This window comes from Schistocerca gregaria, chromosome 1 (assembly GCF_023897955.1).
Source record: "Schistocerca gregaria isolate iqSchGreg1 chromosome 1, iqSchGreg1.2, whole genome shotgun sequence".
Lineage (NCBI taxonomy): Eukaryota > Metazoa > Arthropoda > Insecta > Orthoptera > Acrididae > Schistocerca > Schistocerca gregaria.
In genome coordinates, this window is record NC_064920.1 from 533801266 (window position 1) to 533819728 (window position 18463).

General features: G+C 38.1%; 1 protein-coding gene across 1 annotated transcript in view; it reads right to left on the bottom strand.

Moving 5' to 3' along the window:
* LOC126355248 (sodium/hydrogen exchanger 7) overlaps positions 1 to 14341 on the bottom strand; it is a 148362-nt gene extending 134021 nt beyond the window's left edge. Inside the window, exon 1 of the mRNA XM_050005533.1 lies at positions 14017 to 14341. Coding sequence (XP_049861490.1) covers positions 14017 to 14263 — 247 coding nt within the window. The 5' untranslated portion in view covers positions 14264 to 14341. The remainder of the gene's footprint in view (positions 1 to 14016) is intronic.
* Between the last annotated feature and the right edge of the window lie 4122 nt (positions 14342 to 18463).

Genomic DNA, 18463 nt, shown 5'->3' on the forward strand with positions numbered 1-18463 from the left:
TAACTACATTACATTTATTTTACTTTTCTTGATGTTCATCTTATAGCCTCATCAAGACACTACCCATTCAATTCAGTTGACCTTCCAATAACTTTGTCAGCTCTGACAGAATTACAGTATAAGCAAGTTTAAAAATTTTATTTCTTCCCCATGAACACTAATTCCATTTCCAAATTCTTCCTTAATCTTACTGCCTGATGTCCGTACAGACTGAGTAATAGGAGGACATGCTACAACCCTGTCTCACTCCCTGCTCAATTACTGTCTCCATTTCATGACTTGTGACTGCAGTGTAATTTTTGCACACTTGTAGATAACCTTCTGCCAGGATTTTAACCCAAAAACTTCCAAATAGTGTGTGCCAGCCAACACATGCTATAAATGTGTTTGCCTTTCTGCATCTGGCTGCCTCTGTAGCCAAGTATCCAGGTTCAATTCCCAGTGCCACACCAGATTTTTTTCTGAAAAGGAGAGGTCTCCAGTGGGGAGATCAACTTTTTGAAACCATCTATACCGTTATGTAGATAAATCCGGAATTTTATGTGCCACTTAAGAAAGTAGTATTTTGTAAGAGCAGTTCTGTGGTGTAGTGCAGGAGACTGTGGTTTCAAATCTTATCAAGGGCTTTAATTTTTATTTTTATGTTTAATCTTTATCAAAATGACTTTGATCACTATTTTTATTTAGTTTATAATGTTTATGAATGTGTATTTAATTATATTTATCACAATATTTTGAAATTCTGATCTGTCTTTTAAAAATAAAAGACGAAATAATTTACTTGTAACAACTGGGTAATGGTGTCAACACTGTATTTTTTGTTACAGGATGTACAGGTTTTTGGATGGTAAACAGCCTAAATTGCTATTGCTCTACTGACAAAATAATGCAGATGAAGGTTTAAACAGAACAATGGATCATAAGTAAAACCAAGTGAAATGAGGAATATAAATAATGAATGCAGTAACAAGGACGAAAAAAATGGCATAATGAAATGATGGAAATTAAATCAAAATTAATACCTAAGGTGAATTAAAATCACATGAACAAAGATTCCATGTGGAAAAAGAACAACAGGAAGAAAAATGAGACCAAATGAAGAAGTTAATACAAGAATTAAAATGATGTGACAATGGAACAGAAATAAAAGTTACATTTACACCAATTAACTGAATAAAAATAGCTATCAAAGTTGTTGCAATAAAAACTTAAAAATTCAAACTCACAACCATCTGTACGTTGGAGGTCTTATCCCATCCATTACACCACACAGCCACTCAATATAAAATTTTCTTAACATTACTGAGCATCACATAAAATTCTGAATTTCTTTTTGGTTGATTACTTGCAAATAATGGCCCACTATGGTGAATGGCTGTGGTGTGTAATATCTGGGATCTTAACCTACATCACCATACAGATGGTTCTAAAAAGTCAATCCAACCATTGGGAAACTCTCCTTGTGAGCTAGGGAGTTTAGAAACTAGGTCCAGTCACCTCATGAGACTAAATGAGAAGCACCTTCAATAAAGAAGCAGCAGCATCACCAAGATTCATCTACTGGCAATAATGGCTGGTGGGACTGGCGACATGCGGATCACACATCCCACAACCATAGAGTGCTCCTCGTATTGCCTAGAACGTAGCAGTTGACAAGTCGGTACAGGCCTAAGGCCTAATCTGTGAGTGATATTCACTTTTTATTTCACCTTTCATCAAAATATTTCTACATTAAGTCATAAAATCAGTATTGCCAAGCACATTTCATTTTTCTAGAACTCAAACAGATCTTCCACTAATTTTTCTTTTCTTCTGTAAATAATTTGTGTCCGTATTTTGCCACTGTAAATTATTAAACTAATAGTTCTGTAATAACAATGCCTATCAGCAAGTCTCTTTTTTAGGTATTGGAAAATATATTCTTCTTGAGTCTGAGGTTATTTCACCTGTCATACATGTCCCATATACCAGGTGAAACTATTCTGTCATTGTTGCTTCCCAACTGTCTTAAAAGTTTGTGGAAATGTCATCTAGCCCAGGTACTTTGGTTCAACATATGTCCTTCAGTGTTTTTCCAACTGTTCTCACAGTATGACACTGTCCATTTCATCTTCATTCACTTCACTGTCCAGACTATTGTCATCAGGTTTCTTTTATTTATTCATATATATCTGAGCCACTTAGATTAAAAAAAGGATTAAGAGAGAGGGTTAAGATAGGGAGATGGTTTATCATAATTGCTTTTCAACTATGCAGTCAAGTATTTGATGCGGAAATAAAACAAGGAAAATCCTAAAAACATAACAATTGAAACAAAGATAGATCAAATAAACATAAATTGTTTGGGATTTGCAGATGACTTAGCATTACTAGCTAAAAACATTTAAGAAGACAGAAATCAAATAACCTTCCTAGAAACTAATGCACAAAAAATAGGACTACAGATAGGTCTATCACTTGAGAAGGCTGCGATGATGTTAACACGTCCACTAGTAATCAAGCACATAACTATCAATAACAAGAAAGTAAAAATAATGAAACAATTCAAATACCCACAAGAAATTTTAACATGCTACCTGTACAAGAAACCTAAATGACAAGTAAGAACTAACAAAATGACAAAAAGCGCATACTATAAAAATGTCTACCTATCAAAAATAAATTAAAACATTACAAGTTGGTGATCCAATCAGAGGTGACATACAGAAGTGAAACTCTTTCCAAAGTCACACAGAAAAATTGAATCGAAAAAACCCTAAAAGTACAGAGTAGACTAGCTAGAACATGCATGAATCAGAAATACAAAGATGATGGACAATCGAGCGTAGTGCCAAATGAAGTAGTGTACAGTGAACTGGAGCCCATTACAGATACTACACGGAAAAAACAGCTATTTTTCTGGTCACGTTATGAGGCCACCACAAACCAGATCATCAAGAAAAATTATAAGAAACTTTGGAACATGAATGAACAAGTAGGATAAAGGAAATCGGGGAGAATATGAAAGAGCTACAGTTAACCCTGGGCAGAAAATTTAAGGAAACAGAGAAAAATAAACATAAGATTTAAACCAAAAACAGACAAACAAGCAACAATAAAAAAGGTATTTACAGACGAGCAATGACAAAACACATATGGATGAATGAAAAGATACTGGATGATTTGGAAAGAAAATCTATCAAGGAAGATGACCAGAAAATGATTGACTGAAGGGTCCAATAAGGACTTAAAAGCAGCAGAATAAGAAGAAAGAAGAAGACTCTTATATATTCCTTCCACCTTTCATCCTTCCCTTTGTTGCTTCATACTGGCTTTCCTCTTATCTGTTGTTCATTCTATTGTGATTTTCTTTTCTAGGAAGATTTATTTAAGTTTCCTTTGTAGCAGCATCAAGCTCATTCAGTCTCTGACAGCCAGCCAAGGAGCATGCGGGTCAGCAACATACATAAGCCTGCAACCGGATGTGGCAATAATGCTGACGTACGTTCTGTAACACAGAGTTCTCCGATTAACAGTGGAAGAGATTGTTACATGCTGTGGCACCAAGCCGCATTTCCAAAGCCGAATACATGACAGAAACCAATCTCGTTATACACCCAGCTGGAGTGAGTATATATGAAGGGATTTATGGCACAATGGTGTCAGTCAGATTCTGACAAAAATGAGTTAAATACTATGTTACGTAGTATATGCTGCACTCTTTTGTAGGACATAATGATGCATGTCTTTGTATGCACAATAGCATCATAGCTGGCACCCCAAGTTCTATTGAGAAATGGTTTGTACAACAGACGTTGTAGCAAAGCGAAGCAGTCTGGCTTGCACCACAGTACCATGAAACAAAATAAGATTTTCTATTCCACCACTGGGAAGCTTTCCTTTCTTTATCACCACCAGCACCACCATCACACAGAAAAGTTTGTTTTATCACCTTCAAAACTAGTTTCAGGTAAGTTTTGTATTATAACACTGTCTAAACTGTTTTCTGGTGAGTCTTGTGTGGTAACAGTGACTAGACTGTTTTCAGACACGGTTATATTGTTTTATTGTTGTCTAAGCTGTTAGCATGATTAACTGGCAGTTGTTATTGATGCTTGAGCTTATGTTCATAGTAATATGAATAATGCAGAAAGAGTTAGAGTAATCATGAATGAAGAGGGAGAAATATCGGATTCTGCTTCACGATGCAATACATCTGAAAGTGAGTCTAATGAAGAAGATGATCAACAGAAATCATATGGAAGAAAATGACAGAGACAAAAGGAAGACAAGAGATGAAACTGAAAAAGGAATCTATGTAAAGCATACAGTACCAGAAAATGTAAAACAGTTCCTGTTAAAATATTTTGTAAAGATGATCACTACAGTAGACTACAATTTGCTTCAAAAATAAGTGAAGAAGAAAAGAATGGACTTTTTTAAAGTTTTTGAAAAATGATATTTTCTAACTCTCAAAATGCCTACCTATGTGGACTCAGACAGAATCTCCTGCAGCAAGAAGACCACAAAAAGGATATTGTCCTCCAAAGACTTGTATTAACAAATACTATTTACATGCTCAGAATTACTCAGTTAAAGTCTGTAAGAATATTTCCTGAGAACTTTTCAAATTTCTGATGACAATGTCTTGATGTACAAAACTAGTGAATTAAAGTGTTCAGTCTCTTGGCTACAAATTCAGTGGTTGCAGCATAGAAGATTTGAACCTACAATGGTACATTACAAGACAACTGTGAATGCTGATATGGAGTTTTTCATCTCGGATATACAAACAGGAAAGAAGGGACATCAGTCCAGCTCAAAAGTATAAAATAGGAACCACTACTGTGAAATACAAACAGTCAGTAATCTGAAGAAAAAGGACATGTTAGACTTGTACCATACATTGCTCTTGATCACCATGTAACTTCTGAGGGCAAAGACAACAGATATATTTTTATGTTAATCAAACGGAAATTTATGTAATTTATACAAAATTCTGATGATGCTATTAATATTACTACATTTTATTGTACTGAAGTATTGGTAACTAACAGTGATATTGTTAGTTAAAACAGAAACTCACAGAATTTATAGTAAGTATGGTGAAAAAAAAACTACATTTAATTTATCATCCAATATTAATACTATCTATTATTATATTCAATATACCTGTACATACTCCTATTAAACTTACCTGATTTTTCTATGCAATGCTTCACGAAAGTTCAATTCCTCAAAATGAGCAAAATTGACTTACACCATTATGCTGTAAACCCCTTTGTATGCTCCTACATCAGCCGCAGTGGGCTTCTGTCGACACTGTGCATTTGACAATCATAGTATCTGGTCCATTGGTCAGTCAAATGTGTGGCCAAACTGTTATGGTCTTGTCTATCAGCATCATCAATCAGGCGAAGCTGCTGGTCTATGAACCATCAGCTAGCCCTGATGGATCTGGCCTTCAACCTGGATCCACAGAGATGAGAACACTCAGTGGATGTCATCACCTGACATGTCAGCCAGTCTCTGCCTCAGGCCACGTGCAATGTATGCAAGCACAACCGCAAGGTCTTGCAGCAGAGCTGACATCCAACATGCATCAGCAAGTGTGGCATCAACACCAGCTGCTGTTGTCCCACCACAGCATTCTGCTGCCTCTGTGTACTTCCTCACTACATGCTATCTTCAGCTACTGTGCCACAACCATCCACCTTCTGTATGAAGGCATCAAATAAAAAAGGTTGTTGTCATTGTGTACTTAGGGTTGGATTTCAGTTTCCTGCACACACCACTCTAGAGTTAAAAATGATCTCCCTCCAACACTGGTATCTGACAACTGTGATACTGGTGTCAGGTGTTCTAATACCTATGAGCAACATCATGGGGTGGCAATCTGCAGCAAAACTTCAACTTGTTGAGAGGAAATGATTATTTTGCATGTGGTAGAGTTAGACACACAATATTCAATCACCTGAATAGGCACCCTGGGCATTATCCTGGAGAATGTATGGAATGGTCACATTTAGTGGTCAGATGTAACAATTAGGTATCTTCAGTGGCAGGAGATAGGATTGTGGTGTTGATGTGGTTACTTTCCTGTTGTATTTTTCCTTATATTGTGAACGCAGGCTTTGCAACGAACTAACCAGAGCTGAAGAAGGTTATCACCACACAGGTGATTTGGACCTTATTCAGCGAGACGGTGCAAACGCAGACAATATGCCGCTGCACATGGAGTTGGATGCATTGAGAAAGGGTAGGACCAACCAGTTCTTGTCCAGAGAGTCAGTATCCATTGAGAATTAGTACTGCTACTCTAGACTCTCCTTTCTCATGTAAGGCAGGGCAGGATGTGTCGCAGGCAATCGGCTAACAGCCAAAAAGGTGGAGTATTGGTTGGAGGAACAGCTTTTAAATAAGTCCATATTAAGTTTGCTGGGAGATCTTGAGGCATGCATAATGGTTTACAAGGAGTTAAGGAATTCTCTAATTTGAAATTCCAAGAGCAGGCTTCGTGCAGCAACACAGGAGACAAAATAAGTGTGGGTGTTACAGGGAACAACAGGACATTGAACAATGTGTCACAAGAACAGGAGCAGTTTATCAAAAACTTTGTGGACATGATTAGAAAGTTATAGTCAGCAGATACAAGTTGATACAAAATGACAATACCCAAATTCACGACAGAAAGGAAATTTTTACCATGGGATGTGCATGTTACATAAAAGGAGAAACAGGTCACGTATGGCAGCAATATTGTGAACCACAATTTAAGAAATTCAAATGACTTCGATATCCAGATGGGACTGCAGACAAAAGTCTAACAGGGGCCTGACAGGTGGACACAGGGTAGGACTGTTAACTCACTGTTACAACACAAATGGGGCCACCACACCCACTGTGCAGCACTCCCAGTAAATGTATGCACAGCCAAAACATGTGTAGTGATGGAATTTTGCTTTGATAACTTAGCTGATGGAAGACCATATGTTTTTATTGGAAATGGGTTTGCAGGTGTCTGTAGCAAGTTTGGAAATCATGAGGTAGGTTAAGTGCAGTGGAAGGAAATGACTTCATTTCACTTGGTTCATCGCTGTTAGGGTTTTAGGTTTGGGCAAAACACTTCCTGGTTGTAGGAAGTTTTATCTCATACTGACAATGTTTACTTTGCAATCTTAGGGTTAGATTTCTTGCTTAAACATCATGCTAAAGTTGACCAAGAACAGTTCATAGTACAGTTGGATGGTACATTGCTCAATTAGCTACTACTGCCAGGAATACCAAACTGCCCAAGGCATGCCTCACATGTCATGTAAGTCACCTTGACTATACACGATCACTTAGGATCAACCCACAAAATAAAATATCGCTCAATAAAAGGAAAGTATTGAGTGTAAGCATAGGAACTAATTTGCCAATGAATGTATTATCTTATTGGGCTGTTAGAGGAATAACGTAAGGCACGGTGTTTTGAATGCAGGAGTGCTGTACGTGTACAGGAGTTTGAAAGGAAGCAGGTAGTGTCCATTGTGACTGACAATTTTGGGTTCACGGAACTGTACAAAGGATTGATTATCATCAACTTGAGATTTTGCAGGAAAATAGTTTAGACAGAGCAAAATTCAGACCTGAATATTAAGCAAGTGGCCACTTTACCTGCATTATGCGAGATGGTAGTGCATTTGGGAAACAGAGATAAGACTATGATAGAGCAGTTACTGTTAGAACAAGAGCTTCTGCAAAATCTTCATGGGTCTTTGCTAGCAATCCCAATGACAACATAAAATTCTAAATGAAAATAAGCTTACTATGTATCACAAATAATACCATATACAGCATATCTGCAAGCAATCATGGAAGAATTCATCAACAGCTTTGACGCAGAATTATTAAGGAGAGTAAGTCTCATGGCACATCCATTGTCCTGTAAAATGTTCACATGGGCAGACTCCCATCACTTTTGTTATGATCATTGGTACCTTAAAAAGAGTATGATTACAGGTGCACGTCCAGTTCTATATATAACACAAACTTTGGATAATATGAGGCAACACCGATATTTTCTGCCATTTTCACCTGTTAAAGGTTGCACTAGAGTCTCCCACACAGACAGAATGTATGAATCTGTCAGATCATCATCAGTAGGCACCCTACCTATTAATGCTGTTTGGATTGAAAAATGCGCCAGTGATATTTCACTGCCACTTAGATGAACCTCTGGAAGTACTGAAATTTAGGCAATGCATGGTGTACTTAGATAAAATAATTCTCTCTGAAAAGAACACAGAAGAGCAAGGATAATGGCTAAGGGAACTGTTTAAGCAGTTGGACATGGCTCACCTAGCATTCAGTTTAGAAAAGTGATAGAAGTAGTGTAGTAATTAGTTGTGAGGGATTCCAGGCAGATTACAGAATAATAAAAGGCATATAAGATTTTTGGTCTAAGGAGTTGCAGTCTTCCTTAGGTCTAGCAAATTAGCAGAAATAGCACGGCCACTCACTATCTATGAAGAGTTAAGTTTCAATGGTTGGCACAGTGATGAGACACATTCAGTCAATTGAAAGAACTTTTAATAACTGGACCAATATTAGTTCTCCCAAATTATGAAAAGAAATTTGTATTGCCATGCATCATGAGCAATGATGCCTTCACTGAGTGTTAAGTCACAAAATGGATGGGGCAGAACATTCTGTTGCCTATGGCACACCAAAGTTCAACGAAGCAAACAAGTACTAATCTATGATGGAGACAGAGAGATGCTGAGTCTCAGACACTGATAAGCCAGAACATTATGACTACCTACTATCAATATAAACCTGTCCAGCTGATAGCAGAGTCACCTGGCGAGTGATGACCGCAAGTCAGACACACACACACACACACACACACACACACACACACACACACACACACACACACACACACACACAGTGCATGTAGTATCAGCGAGCATACTGTCCGTGTGTAGAAAACAGAAAATGCGCAATCCGAGTTTGACTGAGGGCAGATTGAAATGGCCTGGAGCCTTGGCACAAGCATTTCAGAAACTGCACTATATGTCGGATGTTCAAGGAGTGCTGTGGTGTCTCAACATGAGATGACATCAAGGTGAAACCATGTCCAGATGTTCTAGTGTTGGGTGGCCACCCCTCATTATAGATGTTGGATGTTGCTGGCTAAGCAGATCGGTAAAATAGGACAGGGACTAACATCACCCTTTAATGCTGGACAGAGCACAAGTGTATTTGAACACACAGTGCACTGAACAGTGTGCCTCCGCAGCAGACAACCCATACATGTGCCATTGTTAATACCACGGCAACAGCAGCTATGACTCCAATAGGCATGTGACTATCGACACTGGGTGTTGCTGCAGTACCAGAGTGTTGCATGGCCTGACAAATCCCAATACCTTCTTAATCATGCCGATAGGAGGGCACGGTCCTTAGTCTCCCAGGGGAACAGCTCCTTGACACCTGTATTGTGGGATGGAGACAAGCTGGTGGCAGCTCCATTGGGCTCTGGGAAACATTCATGTGGGCAACCATGGGTACAGTGGAGCTAGTGCAAGGCATCATGATGGCCAAGGAGTATCATAGACTGGTTGCAGACCACATACACCCTTTCATGACGATCGTGTTTCCCAACGTCAGTGAGACTTTTCAACATGATAAGACACCATGTCACAAGACCAGGAGTGTGATGGAAAGGTTCGTTGAACACAGTGGTAAGTTCCAATGAAGTTAGGGTGAATGGTAAGAGAAGATGGTGACTGGAGTATCAGGTACTTATGGTAGACACAAATGCTATGTGATATATCCATAGCCAGTAAAATAATGGACTTCATGAAATTTCTACATATTAGAACAAAGGAGACTCTGCTAGTTATGTCAGACAGAAAGACATTGGCAGTAGCAAAAGAACTGCACCGATGCCAGACAGGGAAGGTTACTGTATGCCCTTCCATGGTGGTTCAAACATTCACAGGGATATGGAAATATGAAACAACTATTTTGGGAGGGTGGGCACACGACAGATTCAGAGAGAAGGACCCTGCTGGGCGTATTCAGAGTACAACTTAGTAATAGTCATCACCAGTTGCTACTAGGGTTATTGATAAAATATCACAATATTTTTCTCTAAATATATATGCGACATTTCTTTCACTGATATATTGATAATATATTTTGATATTTTGAGGGCCAATAATGTAAAATATCAATATATTGGAGTCCTGATATTTTTGAAAATATCAGCAGTCCTACCTGCTATGAGCAAAGGACACTCAGCAGGAACAAAATTACTGCAATCAGAGAAATGGGATTCCACTAAATGAGACCAAGTGACATCTCAGAGCTAACTTTATGGCTCCCAGCAACAACAGCAACAATGGCTATGAACCCAATGTATCCTCTGCTGTATCTACTCAATTATCCTTTTGAAACCCTACGAACGAAAAATCCAACCTACATGAATACTGTCATTGATTTCACCATCCCTATTTCCCATGACAAACTATTAGCAACAAAGAATGAGTACAATAGTGCAGAACAGTTGTTGCAGTATATTTAGCAGTACCACAATGCATACCAGCACAGAGTTACTGTAATGACAATTTTGACTTTGTAATCTTTCTTAATTGTTGTTATCATTGATGTGGACTATGTCTGTAATTGGTGGAGGACCATTTCTCAATTCATGACCTACCAACCCAATGGATAGACCACAAGGTTCAACTTAAGTGGTGGTGCATTCTGGACGTACCAGATGCCACACACTGTACAAAGCAAAGGAACAGAAGATGAACAGTCAATGTGTCATGTGTAAATAATAGTGTGGAAGAGAGAGAGAGAGAGAGAGAGAGAGAAAGAGAGAGAAAGAGAGAGCACCAGTGGTGAAGTGGGAAGAAATGAAGGCACTGTAAATTATTCTTATATCTGCCACTATCACTGTTATTAACATCATAATTACTGTCATTATTAGTATAATCTTCACCACCACTAGTGGTGGCAGTAGCTGCAGCTGTACAAGTAATGCCAGTATTAACTCTGTTATCTCATAGTCAGTATCATTTACTCACAGTGCCACTTCAGACAGGTAATCATATACACCAAAGAAATCTGACACTCACTTTTTGAATCACTGGCAACCCAATGTGCAAACGTGCCCAGGGGTGCTCATTTTCCACAACGTGCATTAACACTACATGGAATATAGATATGAATTACTAACATATTGACTCAAGAAACGCAGAAGGACAGAATCGATGTATATCTCTGCAGATTGTTCTACACTGCTAGAGAGAAACTGGTTCCTAATTGTGTAAAGATGTGAGGAATCAAAATAACTTCTTTGAACTCATGTTTATATAGTGGTTTTATTCTCTGTTTATTAAGTGAGTCTTTATTTGCAGCTTTCAAGTGAGCTATGACAAAAAAAATTGCTTCACAGCTGAAGCTGTCAACTGTGTAACACAATGAAGAGCCCATCCCAAGCAACACGCTGCCAAAATGTATTCAACAAAGTTGATTTAGTGGTCTCCACAATAAATGACTGAAATACGCATCTGAATTTGCCCCTCTGCAAGAGAAACAGGTCACCTAGTTGTTATAGAAGATCTGATGTTTCAATTTAAATCAGGCAATGAATTACAGATTACTGTTCTAGACTTGAACATCATCAGTCCAATTGTAACAGACATACTGACACCCACTTCACAAGATATACTGTGGATGTGTAGTAAGTACTTCCACTCAGCACAGCCCATTCTACAAGTATCACCAATTCTGAAATGGAAGAGAGTTATGCAGTCTAGCTGTAACACAACTGGTTGTGAGAGAAGGGCGCGGTAAGTTTCTGGTCACTCATTAGTTCACCACCAAGTTACTACAATATGCTGTCAACGACAGATATCAGCAAGATGCAACATTTACTAATTCAATCACTTCCCTGTCAACACTACACAGATCACTTGACATCGCACTTAAAAATTAAGCACTTCCAGCTACTGTTTATAGGAATTTAATTTACACAAATGTTCAATTATCAACTGCAATAAATATTCACTTAATAAACTGAAAGTAACTCAACTATATAAAAACAAGCTCAATGAAGTTCTTTTGTCTACTGACATAAGATAACTGGACAATAAAAACTGGGTATGTAAAGTCAGTTTGTAAACTGAGAAAGGAGCAGCCCCTTCCCAGAAGAATGCTACATCTACAGCAGAAGATGAATCAGTTCTTTTCCCTCCCCCTCAAACCAGTGCAGAACAGCATGCAGAGATTTATGTAGGACCCGCCCATATGCTTTTCTTGAATTAGTGTTATTAGCAATTTATATATGTTTTCAGTGTAGTATTAACACACGGTGTGGAACATAAAACACCCCACTTGGGGGGTGTCTGTGCACTGTGCCACCAAGTGATACATAAGGTGAGCTGCTGAGTCAGTGGCAGAGTCATCTGCAGTCTATATATCTAAAATAAAATTACCTGTTGTAGTAACTGCTTGCATATTCTAAAACTGGATCTTAAATTTACATTTTAGAAAAATGTTAACTTTGTTGATTCAATTTACCTTAACCACATGATCCTAGTCAATAGTGATTTCTTTATGAACTGTGTTCAAAGGACAAAAACACAGTCTTCTTCCTCAAAAGATAAAAAAAGGTATATTCGATGTACAACTTCTGGATAGGCAGTTGTGGTACAGTAGCCTATACCTCATCAAAGGCAAAGAAAACCATGCTTCACGAACATTTTATATATTTAGCAGTCTGACTTTCAGTGTCTGCTGATGGAAAGACATGTTGCATTTTACTTGTGCACAGTAAAACACCAGAAAACAGCAACACATGCTACATTGAAACTGAATCTGTAGCTTTTGTAACATTCTTCCAATGGGGACAAAATATGATGAATATGTAAACACAAGTTAAATTCAGCTTGATTATTTTTTGTTAGGCCTACTCCATGTATTCTGAGACACATGCTCCTCTGTTTTAATTATCTTCAGTGGTTGCAGTATTGAAAAGCTCATTTTTAGGCTCAAATTCAGTACATTTCAAATGTTACAGTAATTCTTCAAATGTTAAATCTTACCAAATATTTCTTATTACAGTTACCACTCCCACTCTTCACCTTTCTCCCCATTTAAGCATTATTTGTAGACGTTTCTTTTCTCCTTGAGTGCTCCATGCAGCAAAGAGATGAGAGGCGGTTTGCACAATAAAGACTATACTAAAAATTTTGTTTGTCTCAATAAAGGTGCACCTTTTTCCAGACATTACACACATTTATTAATATATTAAATTGATTATATTAACACTGAAAAGGGAGGGAGGGAGAGAAAATGGTACCGCATTTGTAGAACCCTATAATAAAATGCTACCAACACGAGATCAGGGACAGGCTGGCTTCATCAGAAAACATAATACACGGAGTAACAATGATTTGCAGAAACTTAACGGCGTGGCAAAAAAGATTCGAGATGAGATTGAGTTATTTACTATTACCAGCTTATATTTAAGTCAGGATTTGGGGCATCTGTTTGTTTATGAAGATGGAAAACATAAAATGTGCAAAGTGCACGGCGTTTTGAAAAATCCTACATATGATGGTGTGAGAAGCTTTACTGAAAATTTTCTAATTCTCTAAACGCAGAGTGAGGGACATTAAGCGGCTTCTGTTTATTACGACGGTCACTTGTAATAGCTTAAAAGATTTAAAAAGTAGATACGTTTAAAGAATCTGGCATTTTTTGTCAACACGCGGTAACATTTCACACAATTTATGTGAATTAGCTGACAGCTCAACATGTTACTACAATGACTTCAAGTAACGCCGTGTCGAGTATTTCCTCGCCTTTTGAGCGTCGTCATATTACAAATAAACGATTCTGTTAGTTACCAAACACTGGCGAACTGATAACTAACAATGTCTGATACATCATCTACAAACACTTAAAATGCGCCACAACAAGCACTGTTTACTAACACACTATTGCGCTACAAATATTTAAGTATTGACTCACCATAAATCACAGCTAGTCCAGTCTCGTGAATAAATCGAAATCTTCTGTGTTTGAACAGCCATATGGTTAACACTGTCAAAGTAAGTAAGAATGTATACAAAAGTAAATTTAAGCTGTCAATCTGATGGTTATGCTGTGCTTTGGCATCTAGTTCAATATCGCTTTTTGCAGATTCGGCAGGACTCGAAAAGGCACATAATAAAATAAATATATAAGCCAGAGGACAAGTAACTACGCTGTACATCATCACAATAACAGGAAAAAACCATACATCAAATCTCTCTCCTACTTCTGCTGTCTCTGCAGCAGAGCCATTTTGAAATGGGTACCAAAGATCTTTACTCTGGAGATATACTTGCTATTGGTGCCACTCATCGCCACATGATACATGTTCATCTTTTTTTAAGTAACAGACTGCAATAGATATTCAGACTTTTGCTGCCACTGAGAGCTTCAATAGCCCTCAAAACTCATGTAGCAAATTTATATCACGTAAGATAATATCGCTAATTTATGAAATAATCATAAATGAATTTGCCATGCTAAGGAAATTATGCCGTAACGCTAATAATAGATTTACAATTCGCTGTTTTAAAATTTGGTTTGTGCTAGTATACGATAGGCTTTCATGCTTAGTCTGACATTATTGTTTAATAGCTCCTGCTATTGTGCCAGTAATTTCTTAAGAAGAACGAAACGGGCCTCCACTACTCAACAGTGTCAAAACACCGGCCACAAATCAAACTCCACTCCCGTTTTACTAAAAAAGGGGAGCTAGAGCCTGCTCCCTTCGTTTATAAATACCTGACGCTCGTCACCATTGTGCTCCTTCATAACGAATGGGTCAGTCAATGGATCGACTAAAATGACAAGTACTGCTCCCCGAAATGTTTCGTAAGACATCTGTGGTCTATATAGAACTGAAATACGTATCAATGAAGTTACAATAGCCGCCAGCCTTTTTGATAAGCCCAAATTCCTCTCCAGAACCAGCACCATAGTGCATTTAAAGTGGAAGGGCGGCAATTCTGGATAAACTGGGTATCCACATCAACACGGGCCATCTTGGTCTACAGAAACCACGAGGTCAAATTAGCGTATTCGATGGCTGGCTGTTAGTTAATGAGCACCGACCAGATAAACTCAGCGAGTGCATTCTTTAATGCCGGTAAAGGAGATCAGATCGTAAGTTTCCATTGTGGTAGAGACTTGAAAGACCGGGAAGAAATGGACGATCCATGGGTTGAAAATACTCTTTGGTTTTCCAAGTGTTTTTGAGGGGTAGAGATTTTGCAGATAATACATCCCAGATCAAAGACGAGATAATTAGTGCAACGGACACTTCCTCCAAATCTTCAGGAAGTGGTCGCAGTTATTATCTCGGAACTACCAAGTGCAGTGTCATCTGTGCAGAAGTTCCGTTCACTATGTTTACACAGGACTACCGAAAAAGCATTTCGTAAACCTCTCCTTCTGAAATTAGAATAATAATGAACTCACTCAAAAGAAAAAACTTGTATGGAATTCATGGCATTTCCAACAGAGACTAAAAGTTTGTTCCAAACGGATTATTAGGGTTCTCAGCCACTTGTCTAATAGCTCACTACAATAGTGTAATTTTTCTGCTAGACTGAAATATGCTATTGTTAAACCATTGCATAAAAAGTGGGGTAGGTAAGATGCCAACAACCACCACCTGATCTCACTTCTTACAGCTTTATCCAAAATTCTTGAAAAACTAATGTATTCAAGAGTAGCTTCAAATGTTTGTAAAAATAAAGTACTAAGAAAATGCGATTTGAAGCTTCTTTGGTGTATATGACGCTTCCTAGGTTCTGAGATGTATTGCTCCACACAATCGTTGGAGGTCCACGACATTTCAGTGAAAAACCGCTCTGACATCATCAAGTGGTCCTGATGGAATTTCATCATATCCACCTGATGATAGAAGAATGGTTGTTCGATGAAATATTGTGGACCTTTGACGATTGCATCTGGCAGTACACTACTAACAAAACGTCAATATGGTTTTCAGAAAAGCTTTCAATCATAAAATCCGAAATATGCTTTCATCGACTAAATATTAATGCTTTGAATAACTAAACATCACACACCGCGACTTTTTTGTGATCTCTCAAGTGCTTTTGATGTGCAAATCATGAAATTCTTCAAGATGAACTTAAGTATTGTGATATGTGTGGAACAGAGCACAAATGGTTTAATTTATATTTAACTTGAAGAATGCAGAACTCTAAAATAAACAATTCATATAATGTGCAAAAATCAGCAGATACCTCAAACTGGGGAGTCAAGAATGGGGACCGACAAAAATGGTTCAAATGGCTCTGAGCACTATAGGACTTAACTTCTGAGATCATCAGTCCCCTAGAACTTAGAACTACTTAAACCTAACTAACCTAAGGACATCACACACATCCATGCCTGAGGCAGGATTCCAACCTGCAACCGTAGTGGTCGCATGGTTCCAAACTGTAGGGCCTAGAACCTAGAACCACCCGCCACCCCAGCCGGCTGGGGACCATCAGGATTCAGTCATTAGTGCCTTACTGTTCTTAATATATATTAATGAGTTGCTACTCTATACTCACAAATATGCATAACTACTTCTTTATGATGATGATATAAGTAAAATAATCACATCCAACAAAAGAAGAATTCGCTGAGGAAATTGTAAACAATGTCTTTCAGAAAATTGTTAAGTGGTTGTCCACAAATGGACTCTCATTAAATTTTGATGAAACACAGTAGGTACAGTAAATGGCATAACACCATTAACAAATATAGACTTTGAACAGATATCTATAGGTAAGACAAGATATTCAAAACTTTTGGATGTGTGCACTGATAAGACATTTCATTGAAAGAAATGCATTGATATTGTAGTGAAATGTTTGAATTCAGCGACTTATACTATGAGGGTTATTGTAAATTTTGGAGAAAAACATAACAGTAAACTACCTTAATGTACCTGTTTCATTCACTGCTTTGTGCTAGAATGAAATTTTCACTCTACAGTGGAGTGTTCGCTGATATGAAACTTCCTGGCAGATTAAACGTGTGTGCCGGTGACGAGACTCAAACTCGGGATCTTTGCCTTTCGCGGGCAAGTGCTCTACCGGTTGAGCTACCCAAGCACGACTCACGCCCCGTCCCCACAGTTTTAATTCGCCAGTACCTCGTCTCCTACCTTCCAAACTTTACAGAAGGTATCCTGTGAACCTGTAAAGGTCCTGAGTTCGAGTCTCAGCCCGGCACACAGTTTTAATCTGCCAGGAAGTTTCATATCAGCGCACACTCCGCTGCAGAGTGAAAATTTCATTCTAGAAACATCCCCCAGGCTGTGGCTAAGCCATGTCTCCGCAATATCCTTTCTTCCAGGAGTGCTAGTTCTGCTAGGTTTGCGGGGAGCTTCTGTGAAGTTTGGAAGGTAGGAGACGAGGTACTGGTCATGCTTGGGTAACTCAGCCGGTAGAGCACTTGCCCGCGAAAGGCAAAGGTCCCGAGTTCGAGTCTCGACCTGGCACACAGTTTTAATCTGCCAGGGAGTTTCAATTTTGTGCTAATTTATCATTAAGAAAAAAGTATGCATTGCACAAAAGCATCTAATCAGAATAATAGCCAAAGATCACCCAAAACTATTTATAGACATGTACTTAAGAAACTAGGGATTTTTACATTAGCTTTACAATATGTATATTCACTTATCAAATTTGTTATTAATAACCCATCCCAGTTCAGAAGCAATAGCAATGTGCATAGCTACAACACTAGGAGAAAGGTTTATATTATCTATTCTGACTTAAATCCAGCTTTGGCACAGAAAAGGGTGAATTATAGTGTTATAAATGTCTTTGGTCACTTACCAAATACCATCAAAATCTGACAGACAGCCAACCAGCATTTAAAGGCAAATTAAAATAATTTGTGAATGAAAACTGCTTCTACTCAGTAGATGACTATTTAGATATAAATTAGTAATTTTACAATTATTAAAAAAATGCATTAAGAAAGGAAATCTTTTGCTAAACTGACATATTCTGCAACATTATGAAGTGTCATATTCATGATCTATGGGAGAAGTACTAATCTAACCCAACTCTCCTATACTGTTTTTGGTTCACAATGTAGACACTCTAAAACCGATTCTGAAAATGTAAATGCTGAACTGTTTTTGAAACGTTGTTGGGTGTTAGATTACATCATATTTTTAAAAATTCTTGGCTAATATGGACTAACTGACTTTTGGCAGTGGCAGAAAAACAGAAATATTAGACTGAGCATGAAGCTGTCTGCCTCCAGTATTTGACTGAAGAGAATTAGCGACTGTGCTGGCAAAATCAGAAACTGGAACAGCTGTTTTCCAGATAACATATTTTACTTGGCTAGCAAATCCGTTTCAGGCCTTAACATGCAAACATGACAAAAT